At 36.2% G+C, this 18,088-nt stretch overlaps 2 protein-coding genes and 1 pseudogene across 2 annotated transcripts; 2 read left to right on the top strand and 1 right to left on the bottom strand.

Moving 5' to 3' along the window:
* Positions 1–735: 735 nt before the first annotated feature.
* On the bottom strand, positions 736–2,583 carry tmed3 (transmembrane p24 trafficking protein 3). The gene is made up of 3 exons (XM_042727611.1): positions 2,306–2,583; positions 1,917–2,162; positions 736–1,830 (listed from the first exon to the last, which is right to left on the bottom strand). Exons 1-3 carry the CDS (start codon positions 2,447–2,449, stop codon positions 1,597–1,599), a joined length of 624 nt encoding a protein of 207 aa, XP_042583545.1. The 5' UTR covers positions 2,450–2,583; the 3' UTR covers positions 736–1,596.
* A 1,024-nt stretch (positions 2,584–3,607) lies between these two features.
* LOC109077256 (retinol dehydrogenase 11-like) lies at positions 3,608–10,483 on the top strand. Its single transcript, XM_042727610.1, has 7 exons — positions 3,608–3,818; positions 6,465–6,605; positions 8,325–8,516; positions 8,651–8,812; positions 8,980–9,096; positions 9,322–9,526; positions 9,860–10,483. The coding sequence occupies exons 1-7, from the start codon at positions 3,743–3,745 to the stop codon at positions 9,954–9,956; spliced, it is 990 nt and encodes a 329-aa protein (XP_042583544.1). The 5' UTR covers positions 3,608–3,742; the 3' UTR covers positions 9,957–10,483.
* A 784-nt stretch (positions 10,484–11,267) lies between these two features.
* Positions 11,268–17,711, top strand: LOC109077257 (annotated as a pseudogene).
* Positions 17,712–18,088: the final 377 nt, after the last annotated feature.

An 18,088-nucleotide genomic window follows, 5' to 3' on the forward strand; every position in this document is an offset into this window, starting at 1 on the left:
ATTATTATTATTATTACTATTATTATTATATTTCCAAAGGTATTGGGACACCCCCTTCTAATGAACAGGTTTGACTACTTTAAGTCATTTCCATGAGTATGTTTATAGTGTATGTACATACGGACAAAAGTACTGGGACACCCCCTTCTTTAGAACAGAAAAAGTCACTTCCAAAACTGTAGCAACAAAGATGGAAACATAATTCATGTATTTAAAAAGTATCTCCATCGCTGTTGCAACAGTGTTGGAAGTGTCTAATATGTACAAGTCAGTGGTGTTTGGTGATGAGTTTTTGGCTCAAGGTCTGCAATTAGTCACACCAGAGGTGTTCAGCTGGGATTAGGACCTGGCTTTATGCAGACCAGCCAAGTTCTTACACACTGACTGGATCAATCATTTCTTTGTTTAACCTTGCCTTATTCATAGAGGCATTGCCATGTTGCTATAAAATTGGAAGCACACAATTCCCTAGAATATCATTATATGCTATTCTATTCTATATTAACATTTGTACTCTTGGAAACTACTAAAGTAGTCAAACCTGTTCATTAGAAGGGGTGTCCCAGTACTTTTGGCAATATAGTGTATATGTATATATATATAGTTTCCCCTGTTGGTGAAAGTTGGCATCTTCTTATCCATTTCTTTGATATGTCTGTCATTATATGGTATTTTGATGACTCAAAATCAATTCTAAACTTTGTTTTTGATTAGTCAATTAACACAATGCATGAATATAAACAACACAATTTATGGCATTAATTTCATAATAAATCAATAAATGTCACAAATCGATTTAACATCCTGGGCTGAGGTATACAAAATGAGATTTGTTTGTAACAAATATCCAAAAAATTTGTAATACGTTTATAAAATAGCTTTTGAATTGCACATTAAGTTGATGTTTTAGTTACAGTCCAAAAAAAAAAGAAAGTGCAAGCCCTTGTTCCATATCCCCAAAGTAACTTAAGAGTTGGGAAAAAAAATCAGCAATGGTGTGTGCAGTTGGCACTTACAATTAGACAGGATATATAATTAAGGGGTTAGAAAATAATGAATTTTAACAAGCATTTCATATTTTGCCAGATCAACATATATAAATTATTCACCATGGATTTTTCCCTTTTGAATGTGAGATAAACAAAAAGGGCTTTGCTAAACAGAAAACTAGAGGTTCAACACATTCATTCATTATCATATTGTCATAATTACCAAAACAAACCACCAAAACTATTCATTCTTTTCTATATAAAGTATATGTTAAGACATATGCATTTAAAGTTGACAAGTGCACACACTTAAAGTGGACAATGTAACATTTTTTACAAAACACCACTGGTACAAACAAAACACATTAAGATGTGGTAGCATAATGGTACAGCAGGTCAATTTCCATTACTGATATAGTGAATAATGCACAAAGAAGCCAATTTGAATATACTACACAACATAATGAACTCTTGTAATGAATTCCATATTTAAGGCATTTTGTTTGACACAGATGTAATTTTCGGTTTGTTGTAGGCATCAGTCAAGGTTGTTTTAAGGGGATCAGACTGATTAACGGAGAGAAGGCGGCAGACTAGAAAACTAGGTCTATGTGCTGGTGGCAAGATTGGCTTTCTTCTCACTGAAAAAACTCTTAAGCATAAGCACCTGGCCAATACAGACCACAAACAGGATGATGGTCTCCCCAATGGACCAAAAGTGCACACGTTCACGCAGGTCTTCAGCCCTGATTCGGTCCTGAGCCTCCCGAAGACGATACCAAGTCTGAGAATCTGAAACCACTTTCAGGATCTCATGGATAGACAGGCAGGCTGACTCCATCTGCATGATTTATTCAGAGGTTCATATCAAATGCATATATGCACAGTGCATTCTATGTATGAGTGCATGCTGTTTGTGTTTCTCACCTGTGTGAGAGCTGTCGCTCTGTTCATGTCAGGCATTAACCTGTCATCCTCTCCAGTTCTAAAGTCCAGGTAAACAGTTTTGTGAGAGAAGGTTGAGAACTCGTTGCTAAAGCAGACCTTGTACACTCCCTTCATGGTTGTTGTATGGGAAAAGCTGTCATATTGCTTTTTTCGTTCCTGATACAGCATATTATTCAGTGGATCTGTCACAAAACAGTCAACATCATAGTTTCCTCCAGCAATAACCTGTATGGAAAGAAAAGTATTGATATCAATAATATTTTAAGTTGTTTAACAATGTTTTTCAACTTAGAAAACAAAAGATAAATAATCAACATTGCAAAAAAAAAAAAAAAAGTTTTGTTAAAAGCAGCTGTCTGCACAATTACCTGAAAGTCTATATCAAACTTTGTTCCTTGCTCTAGGTCCTCGTAAAAGCATTGTTTCTCGTTATCTGGCAATTCAAAGGTTAATTCGGTAGCATTTGCAAAGGCTATATACACAGCCAAAATTAAAAGAAAAGGGTGTCTCATAATGTTTACGTGGAAGAAAACTAAATTTGTTCTTTAAAATTCACAGAAAACCTCCTCCATTGAGTTACAGCTGAATTGCTGAACTTCCTCAGGCACTTGACAGCTTGAAAGCTAAACACCACTGACGTGGCAGGAGGACAGGTTATTTCCGGGTTATTTGCCGCTTTATTTTTCAAAATAAAGATTATTTCCGAAATTATGTCAATGATTTGCCAAGATGGAATAGACAGTTTTTAATTAAAATGAAAGCAAAATGTTGATTTGATCATGCGAAATAATAATAAACGTAGTGTCATGTGATATTTTCCACGTGTTGTAAGATTTTGCATAAATTCTAATAAGGTTCCTGGCTGAGGTGTACGTTCACTGTAGACAGTTACCAGCAGGTGACAGTAGAGGAAGCAATAATAAAGTTCTTATCTCATGCATGCAGTGTCATATCCTATTACTTTACTTCATTTTTTACGGTTTCCAGCACATAAACTATGAGGTCCACTCTTTATTGTTGAAAATTTTAATGATCTGATAGAGTGTGGAGTCAAAAACTGGTGTAGGAAACAAAACCAGACACAAAAAGCGACTTAACAAAAACTATACCCTTGAACATGCAGGCCTTTTAGCCTAGTTTACTTTTAATCTTCGTATTTATATTTTGTCTTTCACCTTTTTTGCTACATCTGAAATATAATTATTTGATTTTCCACACAGCCTTTAAAATGCTGACCCTTCTGATATTTTTTCATTGACTGGGAAGAAAAATAGGCTAGAGCCTTAAACTTTTGTATGTTGCACAAGGTTATGTACACAAACATGTGCTTCATTCCTTCGCCTGGGTAGAAAGTCTCATGAAATACACAGCCAAACACTATTACAAAAATTACAATGACCTTATAAATATAATAAATATTAATAAAAAAAATTACAGTTTTGTCAGTAGCCTACTTAGCCTGTAAGGCAGGTGTTTTCAAACATTTTATGCCAAGAATCTGCAAATATGATTGCTTGGGTCAGCATAAGTTATACTGTAAGCCAACACCACTAAACATTTAAAATGTATTATTAAACTATTGATGATTGTCATTTCTGCGTATTCCACAGCCGCATTTTTACAAGCAACAACCGACTCTTATTTTGAAATTCGAGACTGGAGCACGTGAGTCCACTTTGTTTAGTACACTTTTCCTGTGTAGTGTGTAGTGTGTAGTGCACAGATCTGTCTGCAGCCACTTTCGCTGCTGAAGGAGCTGGACTGTCACAACTACACAGTTACAGGAGAATCTATCAGGTGTAATAATGCAGGACTACACAAAGGCAGTGAAGGTGTTTGTGGAAGAACATCCTGCAGGGGTCACCGCTGTCCTGGTGACAGGTAGGCTAAACTTTATACAAAATCATTATGTGGCATATTTAAAAGTGGTTGTGGCTTCCCTCGACAACGACAAACAAGTAAACATGTGGCACTTTAAATCTGAGATTTACAGGGGTGACAAATGACTTTTACCAAATCTGAATGCGTTAAGGAACACAAATGTATTTTTTTTATTATTATAGAGTTTTTCTTATTATTCTTAGTTTAGAAATAGTTTTTGTCAGTACATTTTTCCAGTAAACCTGTACGGCTGGTTATTGCAAGTCATGTAAACGAGAAAAGTCATGGGACTTTATTAATTAAAAGATGTGGGGGACCATGCTTTATTTAATATAATTATAAATACTGATATATCTCTTAATACAGGCCTCTTGCGTCATATAGATGGCCTTTGCTTAGCTACCGACGTCAAGAGAGTAGGTTAGAGGTGAGGTATGGAGTCAATATAATATCACATATATACGCACAAAAATAAAGTTTTGCAAAGGAAAATAAAGTTTTGCAAACAAAAATTAAAGTATTGAGGAAAATAATTTTGCTTTTTGCAAACAAAAATAAAGAATTGCAAAACATAAATGATTCGCGCGAAAGCAATGATTTTGCAATACATATTTTCCATGGTCATATCTACAATTTTATTTGCAACACTGATTTTATTTTTGCGTGTCAGTCTAGTTTGAGCTTGCGCTGCAGTTTTTCCTGTGCGCTTCATTTTCGCGATTGTCATCTGCGCGTCTCGCTTTGTGACGCTGTTTTGACGTGGGGGTGGAGTCAAGGGGCAGGGGCATGTACAACATGCCTCCCTGGAAGTGACGTCATCGGCCCGAGACGCAGCTCACTTGATGCCAGGTACTGTCATGATGAGCAGATGCATGCGAGTGGGATCGGACTAGCATTGAAAACATGCATGGTTTCGTTTTATTAACTTTATTTACAAATGTATATGTGTATTAGCAGCATTTGCTCAAGTTAAAGAAGTTGTGTTACCCATGCACACATCTGTGTTTATTTCTCTCGATGTGCACTCTTTTACTGGCATAAAGTTGGCTTGTTGGACGTTCGATATTCGCAAAATCTAGGGACCGTCTCTAAAGTTACATGCGAAACTAACTATACACTGTCTCTAACGTCAATAGGCAAGGAGAATGACTAACAGTCATGAAAAACAACTGTTAACTGTTTCAGGTCAACTATAATGCACACAAATTTTATATTTTTTGATAATTATTAAAATAAACTGTAAATCATATGTAAAATATTGCTACTTTTCATTACCAAAGGACGTAAACACTAAATTTAAGCTCAAAACTCAAATGAAAAATAGCAATATTTTACATATTGCTATTTTTTATTTGAGCTTTTGAGCTTTAAATTAGTGTTTACGTCCATTTGGTAATGAAAAGGCAATATTTTACATATGATTTACAGTTTATTTGAATAATTATGAAAAATATGAACGGTGTGCATTTATAGTTGACACGAAGATGAACACTTTACAGTATGTTTTATGAAAGTGAGTCATTCTGTTCAAATGCTATTGAGCTTTAAATTTGTATTTAAGTGCATTCGGTGATGAAAAGTAGCAATATTTTACATATGATTTACAGTTTATTTGAATAATTATGAAAAATATGAATGGTGTGCATTATAGTTGACACCTAGATGAACACTTTATAGTATGTTTTTATGAAAGTGAGTCATTCTGTTCAAATGCTATTGAGCTTCAAATTATGGCATATTTTAAATTTGAGCCCATTCGGTAATGAAAAGTAGCAATATTTTTACATTTGATTTACAGTTTATTTTAATAATTATCAAAAAATATAAAGGTGTGCATTATAGTTGACACCCTGGATGAACAGTTAACAGTTGTTTTCATGACTGTTAGTCATTCTCCTTGCATGCTATTGACGTTAGAGAAGTGTATAGTAGTTTCGCATGTAACTTTAGAGACGGTCCCCTAGATTTGCGAATATCTAACGTCCAACGTCAAGCCAACTTTATGCCAGTAAAAGAGTGCACATCGAGAGAAATAAACAACAGATGTGCATGGTAACAACTTCTTTAACTTGAGCAAATGCTGCTAATACACATATACAATTTGTAATAAAGTTAATAAAACAAAACCATGCATGTTTTAATGCTAGTGAATAAAAGGAAGCGATCCACTCGCATGGATCTGCTCATCATGACAGTACCTGGATCAGTGAGCTGCGTCTCGAGCCGTCACTTCCAGGGAGGCATGTTGTACACGCCCCTGCCCCTTACTCCACCCCCACGTCAAAACAGCGCCACAAAGCGAGACGCGCAGAAAGGAAAAATGAAGCGCACAGGAAAAACTGCAGCGCAAGCTCAAACTAGACTGACGCGCAAAATAAAATCAGGGTTGCAAATAAAATTGTAGATATGACCAGGAAGATATGTATTGCAAAATCATTGCTTTCGCGCGGTATCGGTATCATTTATTTTTGCAATTCTTTATTTTTGTTTGCAAAAAGCAAAATTATTTTCCTCAGTACTTAAATTTTTGTTTGCAAAAACTTTATTTCCTTTGCAAAACTTTATTTTTTTGCGTATATATGTGATATTATATTGACTCCATAGTGAGGTAATGATGCTGGACTGATGTCGCACCTGTACCGGTAGGTGTCGGGCTCTTTGCTCTGCGGAGATGGCTGGCTGGGGGAGTCTGCCGCAGCAAAGCACGCTTGGACGGCAAAACTGTTCTGATAACGGGAGCCAACACCGGTATCGGCAAAGAGACAGCGGTGGACATGGCCAACAGAGGTCAGTTCAGTTTAATGGAGCTCTAAAGATGTTATTTTAAGTATTGGTTTTATATGTTTGTTTTGAGGGGTTTATATGAGGTGTTTATATAAAGTATTTATTTTATAATGTATTTAATGAAAAATATTTGAAATATATTTATTTTGTATGCTACGGACGGTTCTCCATACATTTATCCCAAAATATATGCTGATAGCTCGCGCGCACAGGTGAGACCTAAACAGCACATGTTGATATCTGTTTAAACTAAACTCAGGTAAACTTTGCCAGTTTAAACATTTAAGAGCCAGAGGACACGAGCTCGGGCGCGCACTGAGAAGATTTGTGCGTGCGCTCTCGAAGCGCGCAAACCCGCGCCTCAGAACGCGCGCAAAAAATTAGGGTCTCTCTGATGCATTGTGTTTAAATGGACATATTAACCCAAAATTATGTCAAAATGCCCGTCTAGGTAAGTATCCTATAGCAGACATAGCCGGCTGAACATACTGTATCAGTGCACTGGATCAGTGCATTCTATTAATGTGACAGCACTTTCTTAATATTAATCAAACAGCAACAACAAAGAAATCACTCACTGCTCTTGATTGAATAGCTTTTGTAACTTTAATAAAGATTAATCTTTAATTTATACAGTCAAATATGCAATGCTGTTTTACATTTCATAACTTTATTCATTTTCTGTACCTAAAAACAAATAAATAAAAAACCCTGAAAATCACTGTTTACTTTATTTGTATCTTTACTTTATTGTATTTATTTGTGCTGTTGCTTGTAGTTGGACCATTCTTATTTTCTTTATTTTTTATTTGACAGTATAGTTTTTCCTAAACATAGCACATACCGAATGGTACAGAAACCGTGATCCTTAAACCGAGATACAAACCGAACCGTGAGTAAGTTGAACCGTTCCACCCCTAGTAGCAAGCCTATTTTATGTTACTAATGTCTCAGTAGGCATGTCCAACATGATAACAAAAATCGTTAATATGATAATAAATATCATTATTAATAAAACATTTCATGGGGTTAGCTCAGCTTATTTTTACTAAAAAGCTCAAAGTATGTGATATTAAAAAAGGAAAACTTCATGTCAACCTTGAAACACAGTCATGAGGGTCTCACTCTGGATTTTGTTTTTCATGACAAGGCAAAAGACAGACCTTGATTTAAAGGACAAGGTTTAAACAATACTAAATAGCTTAACTTTCATAGCTTTTTTTGCCATCTCTGGAGAGTTACACCACCTAGGCATTTCTGACATTAAACTCCAAAACACTATGATGTTCATCATAATAGAGTTGTATTCAGTGTATTCAAGTCAATTTTTGGTCTGAATTGAACGTTTAATGTATTTTTACATTAAAAAGATCCAGACACAAAATGAGCATCACATCAATGTCTCTAATAGCAGTGCAAATGGAAACGCTGTTCTAGCATTTCACAAACAGACTGGTTGGATAATTTATGTAGGCTGTAACTTATTAACTTGATTTATATTTATACTGATTGATATTCAGTACACTTCTTATGCATTGTGTTTTAAAAATGATAATAAATCCACATTGGGGAAGATAGAACTGGTTTAATTAGGCAATCAATCTCTTATCAAACCCTACTAACATGGCTCAGATTGTAATTCTTAGGCTAATGTTCTGAATGTATGTTGAAGGATTGATGGTGAGTCGTAACAACAACCGTTTCTAAACCTCCATTGTTCAGGTGCAAGGGTCATCCTGGCTTGCCGAGACATGGGCAGAGCCAACAAAGCAGCAGATGAGGTCAGAAAGAGGAGTGGAAATGGCAACGTGGTGGTGAAGATGCTGGATCTGGCCTCCTTGCAGTCTGTCCGAGCTCTGGCCAAAGATATACAGCAGACTGAAGAGAGACTGGATGTTCTCATTAATAATGCTGGTAAGGATTGTCAGCGAGATTGTAATGCATGAACACATGGTGGATATCTATTTATTTAAACGAAATATATTTAAACACTATGTATTTATATTTATATTTTTATTTGCATTTTATTTTATTTTTTCTGTCAACAGGGATAATGATGTGCCCACAGTGGAAGACAGATGATGGCTTTGAGATGCAGTTTGGTGTGAACCATCTGGGTCATTTCCTGCTTACCAACTTACTTCTGGACTTGTTGAAGAAATCAACACCCAGCCGTGTTGTCAATGTTTCCAGCCTGGCCCATGAGAAAGGTGTGGAAGCCCATATTTCTTTACATGATTAACTAAATAACACTTTGTTTTTCACTATTTTATTATCTCTAAGTTATTGTAAGCCTTAATTGGACTCCTTATCCAGTTTCCTGGACATTCAATATTTGGATTCCTTATAATATTTTTAATTATTTTCTATTGGACAGGCAAGATTCATTTTGATGATATAAACCTGGAGAAAAACTATGATCCAACAATAAGTTATCGACAGAGCAAGCTGGCCAATGTTCTGTTTACCCGGGAACTAGCTGTCAGACTGAAAGGTAAACTATAGACATGAATCAGGTTTCATAATCTACTGAATGTGCTGTACTTGTATCTCTCACAGCCTTGTTTTCATTCCTGTCCAAAATTAAACGACGCTACCCTGACTAAGGTCTACAATGAAAACTTTCTCACTCTTACAGTATTGAAATATCACAGTGTCACATCTACACACACACACTCAATCCTGCTGCTTGCAAACTCTGTCCCTGTCTATCATTCAGGCACAGGAGTGACAACCTACGCTCTTCATCCTGGGGTGATCCATACAGAGCTGGGCCGACACTTTCTCCCCTCTTTGCCTCTTTGGAAGAGGCTTTTGTTCATGCCTTTTTTCTTCTTTGTCAAAACACCTTGGCAGGGTGCGCAGACCACCATCTACTGTGCAGTGGATGAGAGTCTGCAGAATACCAGCGGACTTTACTACAGGTCAGTAGCTGCTTCTGTCACGTGTGTTAAATGCAGGCTAGTAAGATTTTGCTCATCAAGGCCTGTGAGAGGTGTACACAAACATTCCAAATTTAGCATTAAAATGGCCAGCAAGATATAACATGCATCACCTCTGCCATGATATCATGTACACTGGCACCAAATTAGTAAGTTATTGATAAACTTGATCCTTGTTTCACAGTGGATGTCATCATCCTTTAAGTTCAAAATGGAAAACAACAAACTGTTTTCATCACTTTTTTTAAAAGCTTTTATTCACAGTGTTTTCTGACCATTGCTGTTCAATTATGATAATTTCTGGTGGTTTTACAGTGATTGTGCCCCCAAAGAGGCAGCTCCTCAGGGTAGAGATGATGCTGCAGCCCGCAGACTGTGGGATCTCAGTGCTTCCATGGTGGGCCTGGCTTGAGACAAAGCCTTGCCCAGTGAAGATCACTTTTTTTTTTTGACAAATGCTTGTCACATTTTCCTGTGTACATTCCAAATCTGCCGACTATTAAATCTGCTTTATATAAAGTAAAGGCAGCCCATTTGTGTAACAGTGTGGGAAAGTAGTGTTTCAGTGTCTGTAATGACTGCAATGTTTAACTGCAATATTAAGTGTGAATTTAAGCATTCAATAATTAGTATGAAGTTATATACTGTAATGCTATTAGCCATATTGTATGTAGCTATACAAATTAAGACATTTTAAACAGATTTAATTTTCAGTGCTTGTAAAATTGGATACCATGTACCATGATAGAATTCTGTGTGTAATATAAATGTAGTTAACATTTTCATGAAGCCTATTTTTGAATGATGAAAATAAGGCATTAAATGAACAGTTACCCTCTATAAAATGAAAGCCCGAATGAGTTTATGGAAAAGAGCATTTTATAAAACCTAGCACAACATGAACAGTGTTTTTGAATAAAATTGGAATTAAATTATATATATATATATATATATATATATATATATATATATATATATATAATATATATATATATATATATATATATATATATGTTTTTGAATAAAATTGGAATTATATGTTCCCTGTACATGGAGTTTATTTAAAAGTTTGTTATAAATAAACAAATTTTAAACTTTGATGTTGTTTTCATTAAGCCATAAGTATTATTTTGTCATTAAATGATAATAAAGTCTGCATTAGGAAACACTTTACCAGTTTGCAAAGTTTATGAATCTAAAAATTACTTTTAAATTATAGAGATGATTGTGATTGAGAAATGTTCTATATTTATATATATGAGATATACATACAGATATATTTTAGAAAGGCAGTTATTTATGTATAAATGCCTGTCTATTTTCTGTGACAACATAATGTATATGGAAATATTTATTCTGATTAAGTTGACACTAAATCTTTTTTCTACTTACCAGTTTATATGATATTATGTTCTTAAAATAATGTAGGGGCACCTCTGTCCATTTTTTTTTTTTTTTCGTTTTATTCTCCAGTAGTACGTCAAGCCAGTAGTACGTAAGCCAACACCGTTTATTATTTAAATTTTTTTGTGAAACTATTGAATGTTGTTTCTGCGTATTCTACAGCCGCATTTTTACAAGCAACATTCGGACTCTAATTTTGCAAATTCGAGACTGGATCGCGTGAGTCCACTGTGTTTACTCCGAGATAAGTACACTCTTCCTGTGTAGTGTGTAGTGCGCTGATCTGTCTGCAGACACTTTCGCTACTGAAGGAGCTGGACTGTCACAACTACACAGTTAAAGGAGAATCTATCAGGTGTAATAATGCAGGACTACACAAAGGCAGTGAAGGTGTTTGTGGAAGAACATCCTGCAGGGGTCACCGCTGTCCTGGTGACGGGTAGGCTAAACTTTATACAAAATCATTATGTTGTATATTTAAAAGTGGTTGTGGCTTCCCTCGACAACAATAAATATGTAAATATGAGGCACTTAAATCAGAAATTTACAAGCGTGGAAAATGACATTTCCGACGTTAAGAGAGTAGTGGCTGGTACAGTAATGTTGCTTGATTTATGTGGCATTTGTTTAGGTAGGTGTGTGGATATTTTATGTTAGGAGATGGCTGGCTGGGGGAGTCTGCCGCAGCAAAGCACGCTTGGACGGCAAAACTGTTCTGATAACGGGAGCCAACACCGGTATCGGCAAAGAGACAGCGGTGGACATGGCCAAGAGAGGTCAGTTCAGTTAAATGGAGCTCTAAAGATGTTATTTTAAAGAACTGGCATCATATGAGATGTAAAGTAGCCTATATATAGCCGTAATCCTGTTTTGTGGTGTTAATGTTCAAGACAATAACAGACATTACAAGATCTTAAATCAGTTTTAAAGCATGATATGTGGTTAACCCATCTGTTTTTCGTTAAAAGAACTTAAAGTATGTGATAGTAAAATATGAATTTATTTTATTTATTTATTTTCGTGACACGGCAAAAAAAGTAAAGAATATACCGTGATTTAAACAACAAAAGTTTAAACAAATATGTGACCCTGGACCACAAAACCAGTCATACATTTTTTTGAAATTGAGATATATACATCATCTGAAAGTTGAATAAATAAGGTTCCCATTGATGTATGGTTTGTTTGGACAGAACAATATTTGTCCGAGATACAACTATTTCAAAATCTGGAATCTGAGGGTGCAAAAAAATCTAAATATTGAGAAAACTGTATTTAAAGTTATCCAAATTAGGTCCTTAGCAATGCATATTACTAGTTAAACATTAAGTTTTGATATATTTATGGTAGGAAATGTACAAAATATCTTTACTTAATATCCTAATGATTTTTGGCATAAAAGAAAAATCATTCATTTTGACCCATACAGTGTATTGTTGGCTAATGCTACAAATATACCTGTGTGACTTGTGACTGGTTTTGTGGTCCAGAGTCACATATTGATGCTGTTTTAAAGGGGTCAAGGTTTTTTTTTTTCTTTTTTTTTTCTTACGTGTGTAATGTTACTTTTTGTGCATGAAAAATGTCTGCATTACAAAAAGTCCACACCCCATAAAATCCACTCTAAAAGGAGTTATTCTTTAAGCACAGTTTCTGAACTCCCTCAAATGCCTGGATTTGTCCTGAGGTTTTTTTGTGTTTTTAGGAAATGCACGTCACAGTATCCCCTCAAATTTTAAATATTTACGCCCAAGGTTGCATTAGTAGTGCATTGTTGCCATGTCCAAGAAACTCCATTTCACATATCTAACAGCTATACTGATACACATGCAGACTGTGGCTATAAGAACTTTGTGTGTTTATGACAAAACCTTGTGTGTATTTGATAGTTGACGCAAAAGAGTCTGCTTTATGTGCATGTGTGCATGCTTAGTGTGTGCTCTCAGAAAACTTTATCAGAAGTTTATACTGGCAAGGCTTTTTAAACACATGCAAAGTATAAACTTTTCATGATGACTAATGACTAATCTGCACTGTCTCATGAGTCCCACAGAGATCCTAATAAAAAGGCAGTGGTTGTTTACACTAAGTGTAAATAGCGATAGAGGCTATTTACAGTAAGTGCAAAAAGCAATTAATTCCATTTACACTAAGTACAAATAGCTATAGATTCTATTTACGCTGTTAAAATAGCAGGATTTTCTGCTTTTTATACTACTTGTTGCAAATAGTGGCAATAATCTGCACCTCAGTATTGAAGTACATTATAAAACCGTATGCAATAATAATGTATTGAGTGTAGGCTAAATTATAATGTTAATTCAAATTATTAAATGAATGGCACCTTATAGAGACAATAAAGCCCTCCCTACACCTACCCTAGTAACCCAACTCGATACTTCAACTTTTTGATTATTTCCTTGAGATTTGAAAGGGTAGAAAAAATTTTTGGTAAAAGGCAGGTTAGAGGCAGGTTTGGTTCGTGTTATTTCGTGTATTAACGTTGGTAATTTTTGGAAATTTGGGACAGTTTACTCACGCGTGACTTGTATTAACAAATTTGGTCCATTTAGAAACTTTGCCACGTGAAAGCGAACCACACCAAGAATAAAAAGCAACATTGTAATAATTTTACTCCCTGTTTCGGAACAAATCAATCGATCTACAGGTGTGAAAGCACCCTAACATGGCCCAGTTTGTAACTAATGACACCTTCATGGTTTCTGATTTGTGATCAGGAAGAGAGTGCATACAAGCATTGTATTTGTTGAAGGCTTGATGGCTGCAGAAAATCATTGCATCATGTCAAGATACAATATAATGACCATTTAAGAACCATTGTTCAGGTGCAAGGGTCATCCTGGCTTGCCGAGACATGGGCAGAGCCAACAAAGCAGCAGATGAGGTCAGAAAGAGGAGTGGAGAAAAAAAGTTGTTTGTCTGATGGTGGTGGATATGTGGTTGTTGAGGTGTTTGATATGTCTTGCTTGAGGTATGTAGGAGATTTGGGAGAGGATGTATATTCTCATTAATAATGCTGGTAAGGATTGTCAGCCAGATTGTAATGCATGAACACATGGTTTATATCTATGTATTTATATACACTATTCTCAAAAAGTTATGGATATTCAACTTTCGGGTGAAAAGTACGCTATGCATCAGCCACTGTTGTCACCAGACGAGCCTTTGGACAGGTGTGTCTAGTCAATACAGAACTGCCCTACACCTTGTGAATGGTACAGTGACAAGCCAATACTACCTAAAAAACATAATTAATCCAGTCATTGTGTCTCTACATGAGCAGCACAGGCCTGATTTCACCTTCATAGACGACAATGCCCCAGCTCATCGAGGTCACATCATCAGCAAATGGCTGCTTGAGGCTGGGTTTCCTTAAATGGAGTGGGCTGCACTTTCTCCAGACCTGAATCCCATAGAAAACCTATGGGATCAGCTGAGTCATCGTATAAAGGGTCGTAACCCTGCACCCCAGAGTCTCAATGACCTGAGGGCAGCCCTTCAAGAAGAGTGGAATGCCATGCCTCAGTAGACAATAAGTCGACATTGTGAACAGCCTGAGATGTCGTTGTCAAACTGTAATTGATGCTCAAGGACACATGACTCAAAGTTAATGAGACATTGACATTTTTTGTTGTGGTATACCCACAACTGTTGTTCGCTTTTGTTTCAGTAAATTGTTTGAGATGAAGAAATTACCATTGCATGTGTCTACTTAAATGCCCTACTTCCATGATATAATATCACTGTAGCATGAACGTTTTACATTTTCCATAAATTTCTCATGAAAGTCAAATATCCCCAACTTTTTGTGAGTAGTGTATTTATTCATATTCATATATTTATTTATCCTTTTTTTCTGTCAACAGGGATAATGATGTGCCCACAGTGGAAGACAGATGATGGCTTTGAGATGCAGTTTGGTGTGAACCATCTGGGTCATTTCCTGCTTACCAACTTACTTCTGGACTTGTTGAAGAAATCAACACCCAGCCGTGTTGTCAATGTTTCCAGCCTGGCCCATGAGAAAGGTGTGAAAGCCCATATGTCTTTATGTGCAAAACTGAATCGGTCATTCCAATAATATTTCAAATTATTTTCTGTTTGACAGGCAAGATTCATTTTGATGATATAAACCTTGAGAAAAACTATGATCCATTGGTAAGCTATCGACAGAGCAAGCTGGCCAATATTCTGTTTACCCGGGAACTAGCTGTCAGACTGAAAGGTAAACTATAGACATGAATCAGGTTAGGCCAGTGGCCCTTGATCCTGGTCCCGGGGACCCCTGCTCTGCACATTTTGTATGTCTCCCTTAACTGACACACCCAGTTCAGTTCATGGTGTGGGATTACAAATTTATACTATTTTATATCTAGGTTCCAATGTAACAGTAGATAAACTAAAAAAGTTATGTACATTGTGTATTACATTTTGAGGTAAAGAGGATGACATTTCTAAAAGATCAAATCAGGAAGCCCAGGCCTCTTGCTAATGACCTTTTGTCTTATGCTTTTCCTGACCATTTGGCTTGTTAAACTCAAGGCACAGCTGTGCCGTTGTCTCTATGAAGGTATGGGCAATACTGTCAGACTGAATGAATTAGCACCTATGCATTTGAATGGGTGTGGGTTAGATTGTCTCCACCTCTACTGAATGTATCCCTCCCCCTTGAAATGTATATAAACTGCAAATGTATCAATGATTAGTTAGACTTTTGATGACTGCAGCGCATTCTCAATAAAGAGTCCTGCTGAAGATTACCCAAGGGTCTCCTGGTCTTCCCTTCTGAGTTTCGAACAATGGTCTAAAACGAGCTGATGATCTGAATCAGGTGTGTTAAATAATGGAGACATGCAAAATGTACCCAGGACAAGGATAAGGACCTGTTTACACCTGGTCACTTCATGTGTTTTTTCTGATCGCATAGCTCGCAAAAAGATCAGGTGTAAATGCCCTCCGAAACACAATCGATACAGATATAAATCTGATCGCTCAGACTACTTCAGGAGGTGGTCTGGGCCCCATTCTAAACGAAACAGAACAAGTGTAAATGTATCTGGTTGTTGAAACCACATGTGTAAATTTTACTCCTCCCAAAATGTTAAAATAATAAATGTGTGGGAGCGTGTTATAGCTATATGACATTAGTCAGACTGCGCTTATGAAACACGCATTGCTGTGGACAAGCAGCTGAGGATCTCTTCAGCAAGCCGTTGTGCAAACTGTCGTGAATGAAACTGAAAGTTAGACACAGACGGTCAACATACAATCATCTTCATTAAAAGTAGTAAGACAAACTTATCTTTCCAGTTCTGATGCCGCACACTCTCCTATTGCGGTCTTTGATCTTGAAATGAGCTGATAATTAATAAAATGCAGCATTTATCTTTTGATTTCGTTGACGTGAACGCTGTTAAATTTAAATATAGCACGGGAATTGAAGATCGGATTTATATCAGTTTTGTGACAACACATATGTGGCCAAGTGTATGGAAATGTTTTAACAAATCAGATAGATATCCAATCAGTGAAAACGCATGAAATGACCAGGTGTAAGCAGGCCCTAAGAGTCACTGGGTCAGATGCTATATTGAATTTAATGCAGATGAAAACAAGACTGTAGTGGATTTAATCCACTGAACACACTGTACTTCTAACCCCTTACTTGCAAACTCTCTCCCTCTCTATCATTCAGGCACAGGAGTGACAACCTACGCTCTTCATCCTGGGTTGATCCAAACTGAGCTGGGCCGACACTTTTTCCCCTCTCTATCTCTGTGGAAGAGGCTTTTGTTCATGCCTTTTTTCTTCTTTGTCAAAACACCTTGGCAGGGTGCGCAGACCACCATCTACTGTGCAGTGGATGAGAGTCTGCAGAATACCAGCGGCCTTTACTACAGGTCAGTAGCTGCTTCTGTCACGTGTGTTAAATGCAGGCTAGTAAGATTTTGCTCATCAAGGCCTGTGAGACATGTACACTAACTACAGTTAGCATTACAATGGCCAGCAAGATTTAACATGCATCACCTCACCCATGATATCATGTACACTGGCACCAAATTGTATGAAGTTAATGACAAACTTGAGACAGTGATCTTTGTTTCACAGTGGATGTCCTTGTCATTTAATAAGTTCACAAAGGAAAACAACAAAATGTTTTCACTTTTTTTAAAGCTTTTATTCACACAGTGTTTTTTGACCATTGCTGTTCAGTTATGATCATTTCCGGCTGTGGTTAATTTCTCTCTTGGTGGTTTTACAGTGATTGTACCCCCAAAGAGGCAGCTCCTCAGGGTAGAGATGATGCTGCAGCCCGCAGACTTTGGGATCTCAGTGCTTCTATGGTGGGCCTGGCTTGAGACAAAGCCTTGCCCAGTGGAAAAGCATTTAAAAATTTAAAAAGCAGAATTTCACACTTTCCTGTGAAGATTGTACATTCCAAACATTCAAATTTGCAGACTATTAAATCTGCCTACTTTATATGAAGTACAGAGCTTCAGTTTGAGTTAGAATGTAAGAATGTAGAGTTTCAGTATGCAGGATGAGCCTGGCTCTGTAATGAAGTGAATTTAAGCATTAAATAATTAGTGAGTTTTTATATACTGTAATGATATTAGCCATGGTGCATAGCTAAATTAGACATTTGATTTACCTTATAATAAAATTCAGTGTGTTATATGAATATAGGTTAACATTTGTACGAAGCCTATTTTTGAATAATGAAATAAAGACATTAAATGAATGAATCCCGTTACCCTCAGTAAACTGAAAGCCTAGGTGAGTTTATGGTAAAGGAAAAGAGATGTTTCCAGCAGTATTTTGGAATAAACTTGGAATTTCCCCATTCATAAAATTTATTTGAAATATCATTATTAATAAACAAAATTTAAAACATTAAACTTTTATATTGTTTTCATCAAGTCACACAAGCATAATTGTCATCAAATGATAATCAAGTCTGTATTAAGAAGAGTAACAAATACTAAATAAATTTGCAATGTTTCTAAATCTAAAAACTACTTGTAGAGATTAATGTTCTATATTTGATAAAGCCAAAACAGATTGAAAGTATAATGTCAAGTTCTACATGAAACCTACATTTTGGATTCAGTGTTATTA

This window comes from Cyprinus carpio, chromosome B7, assembly GCF_018340385.1.
Source record: "Cyprinus carpio isolate SPL01 chromosome B7, ASM1834038v1, whole genome shotgun sequence".
Taxonomy (NCBI): domain Eukaryota; kingdom Metazoa; phylum Chordata; class Actinopteri; order Cypriniformes; family Cyprinidae; genus Cyprinus; species Cyprinus carpio.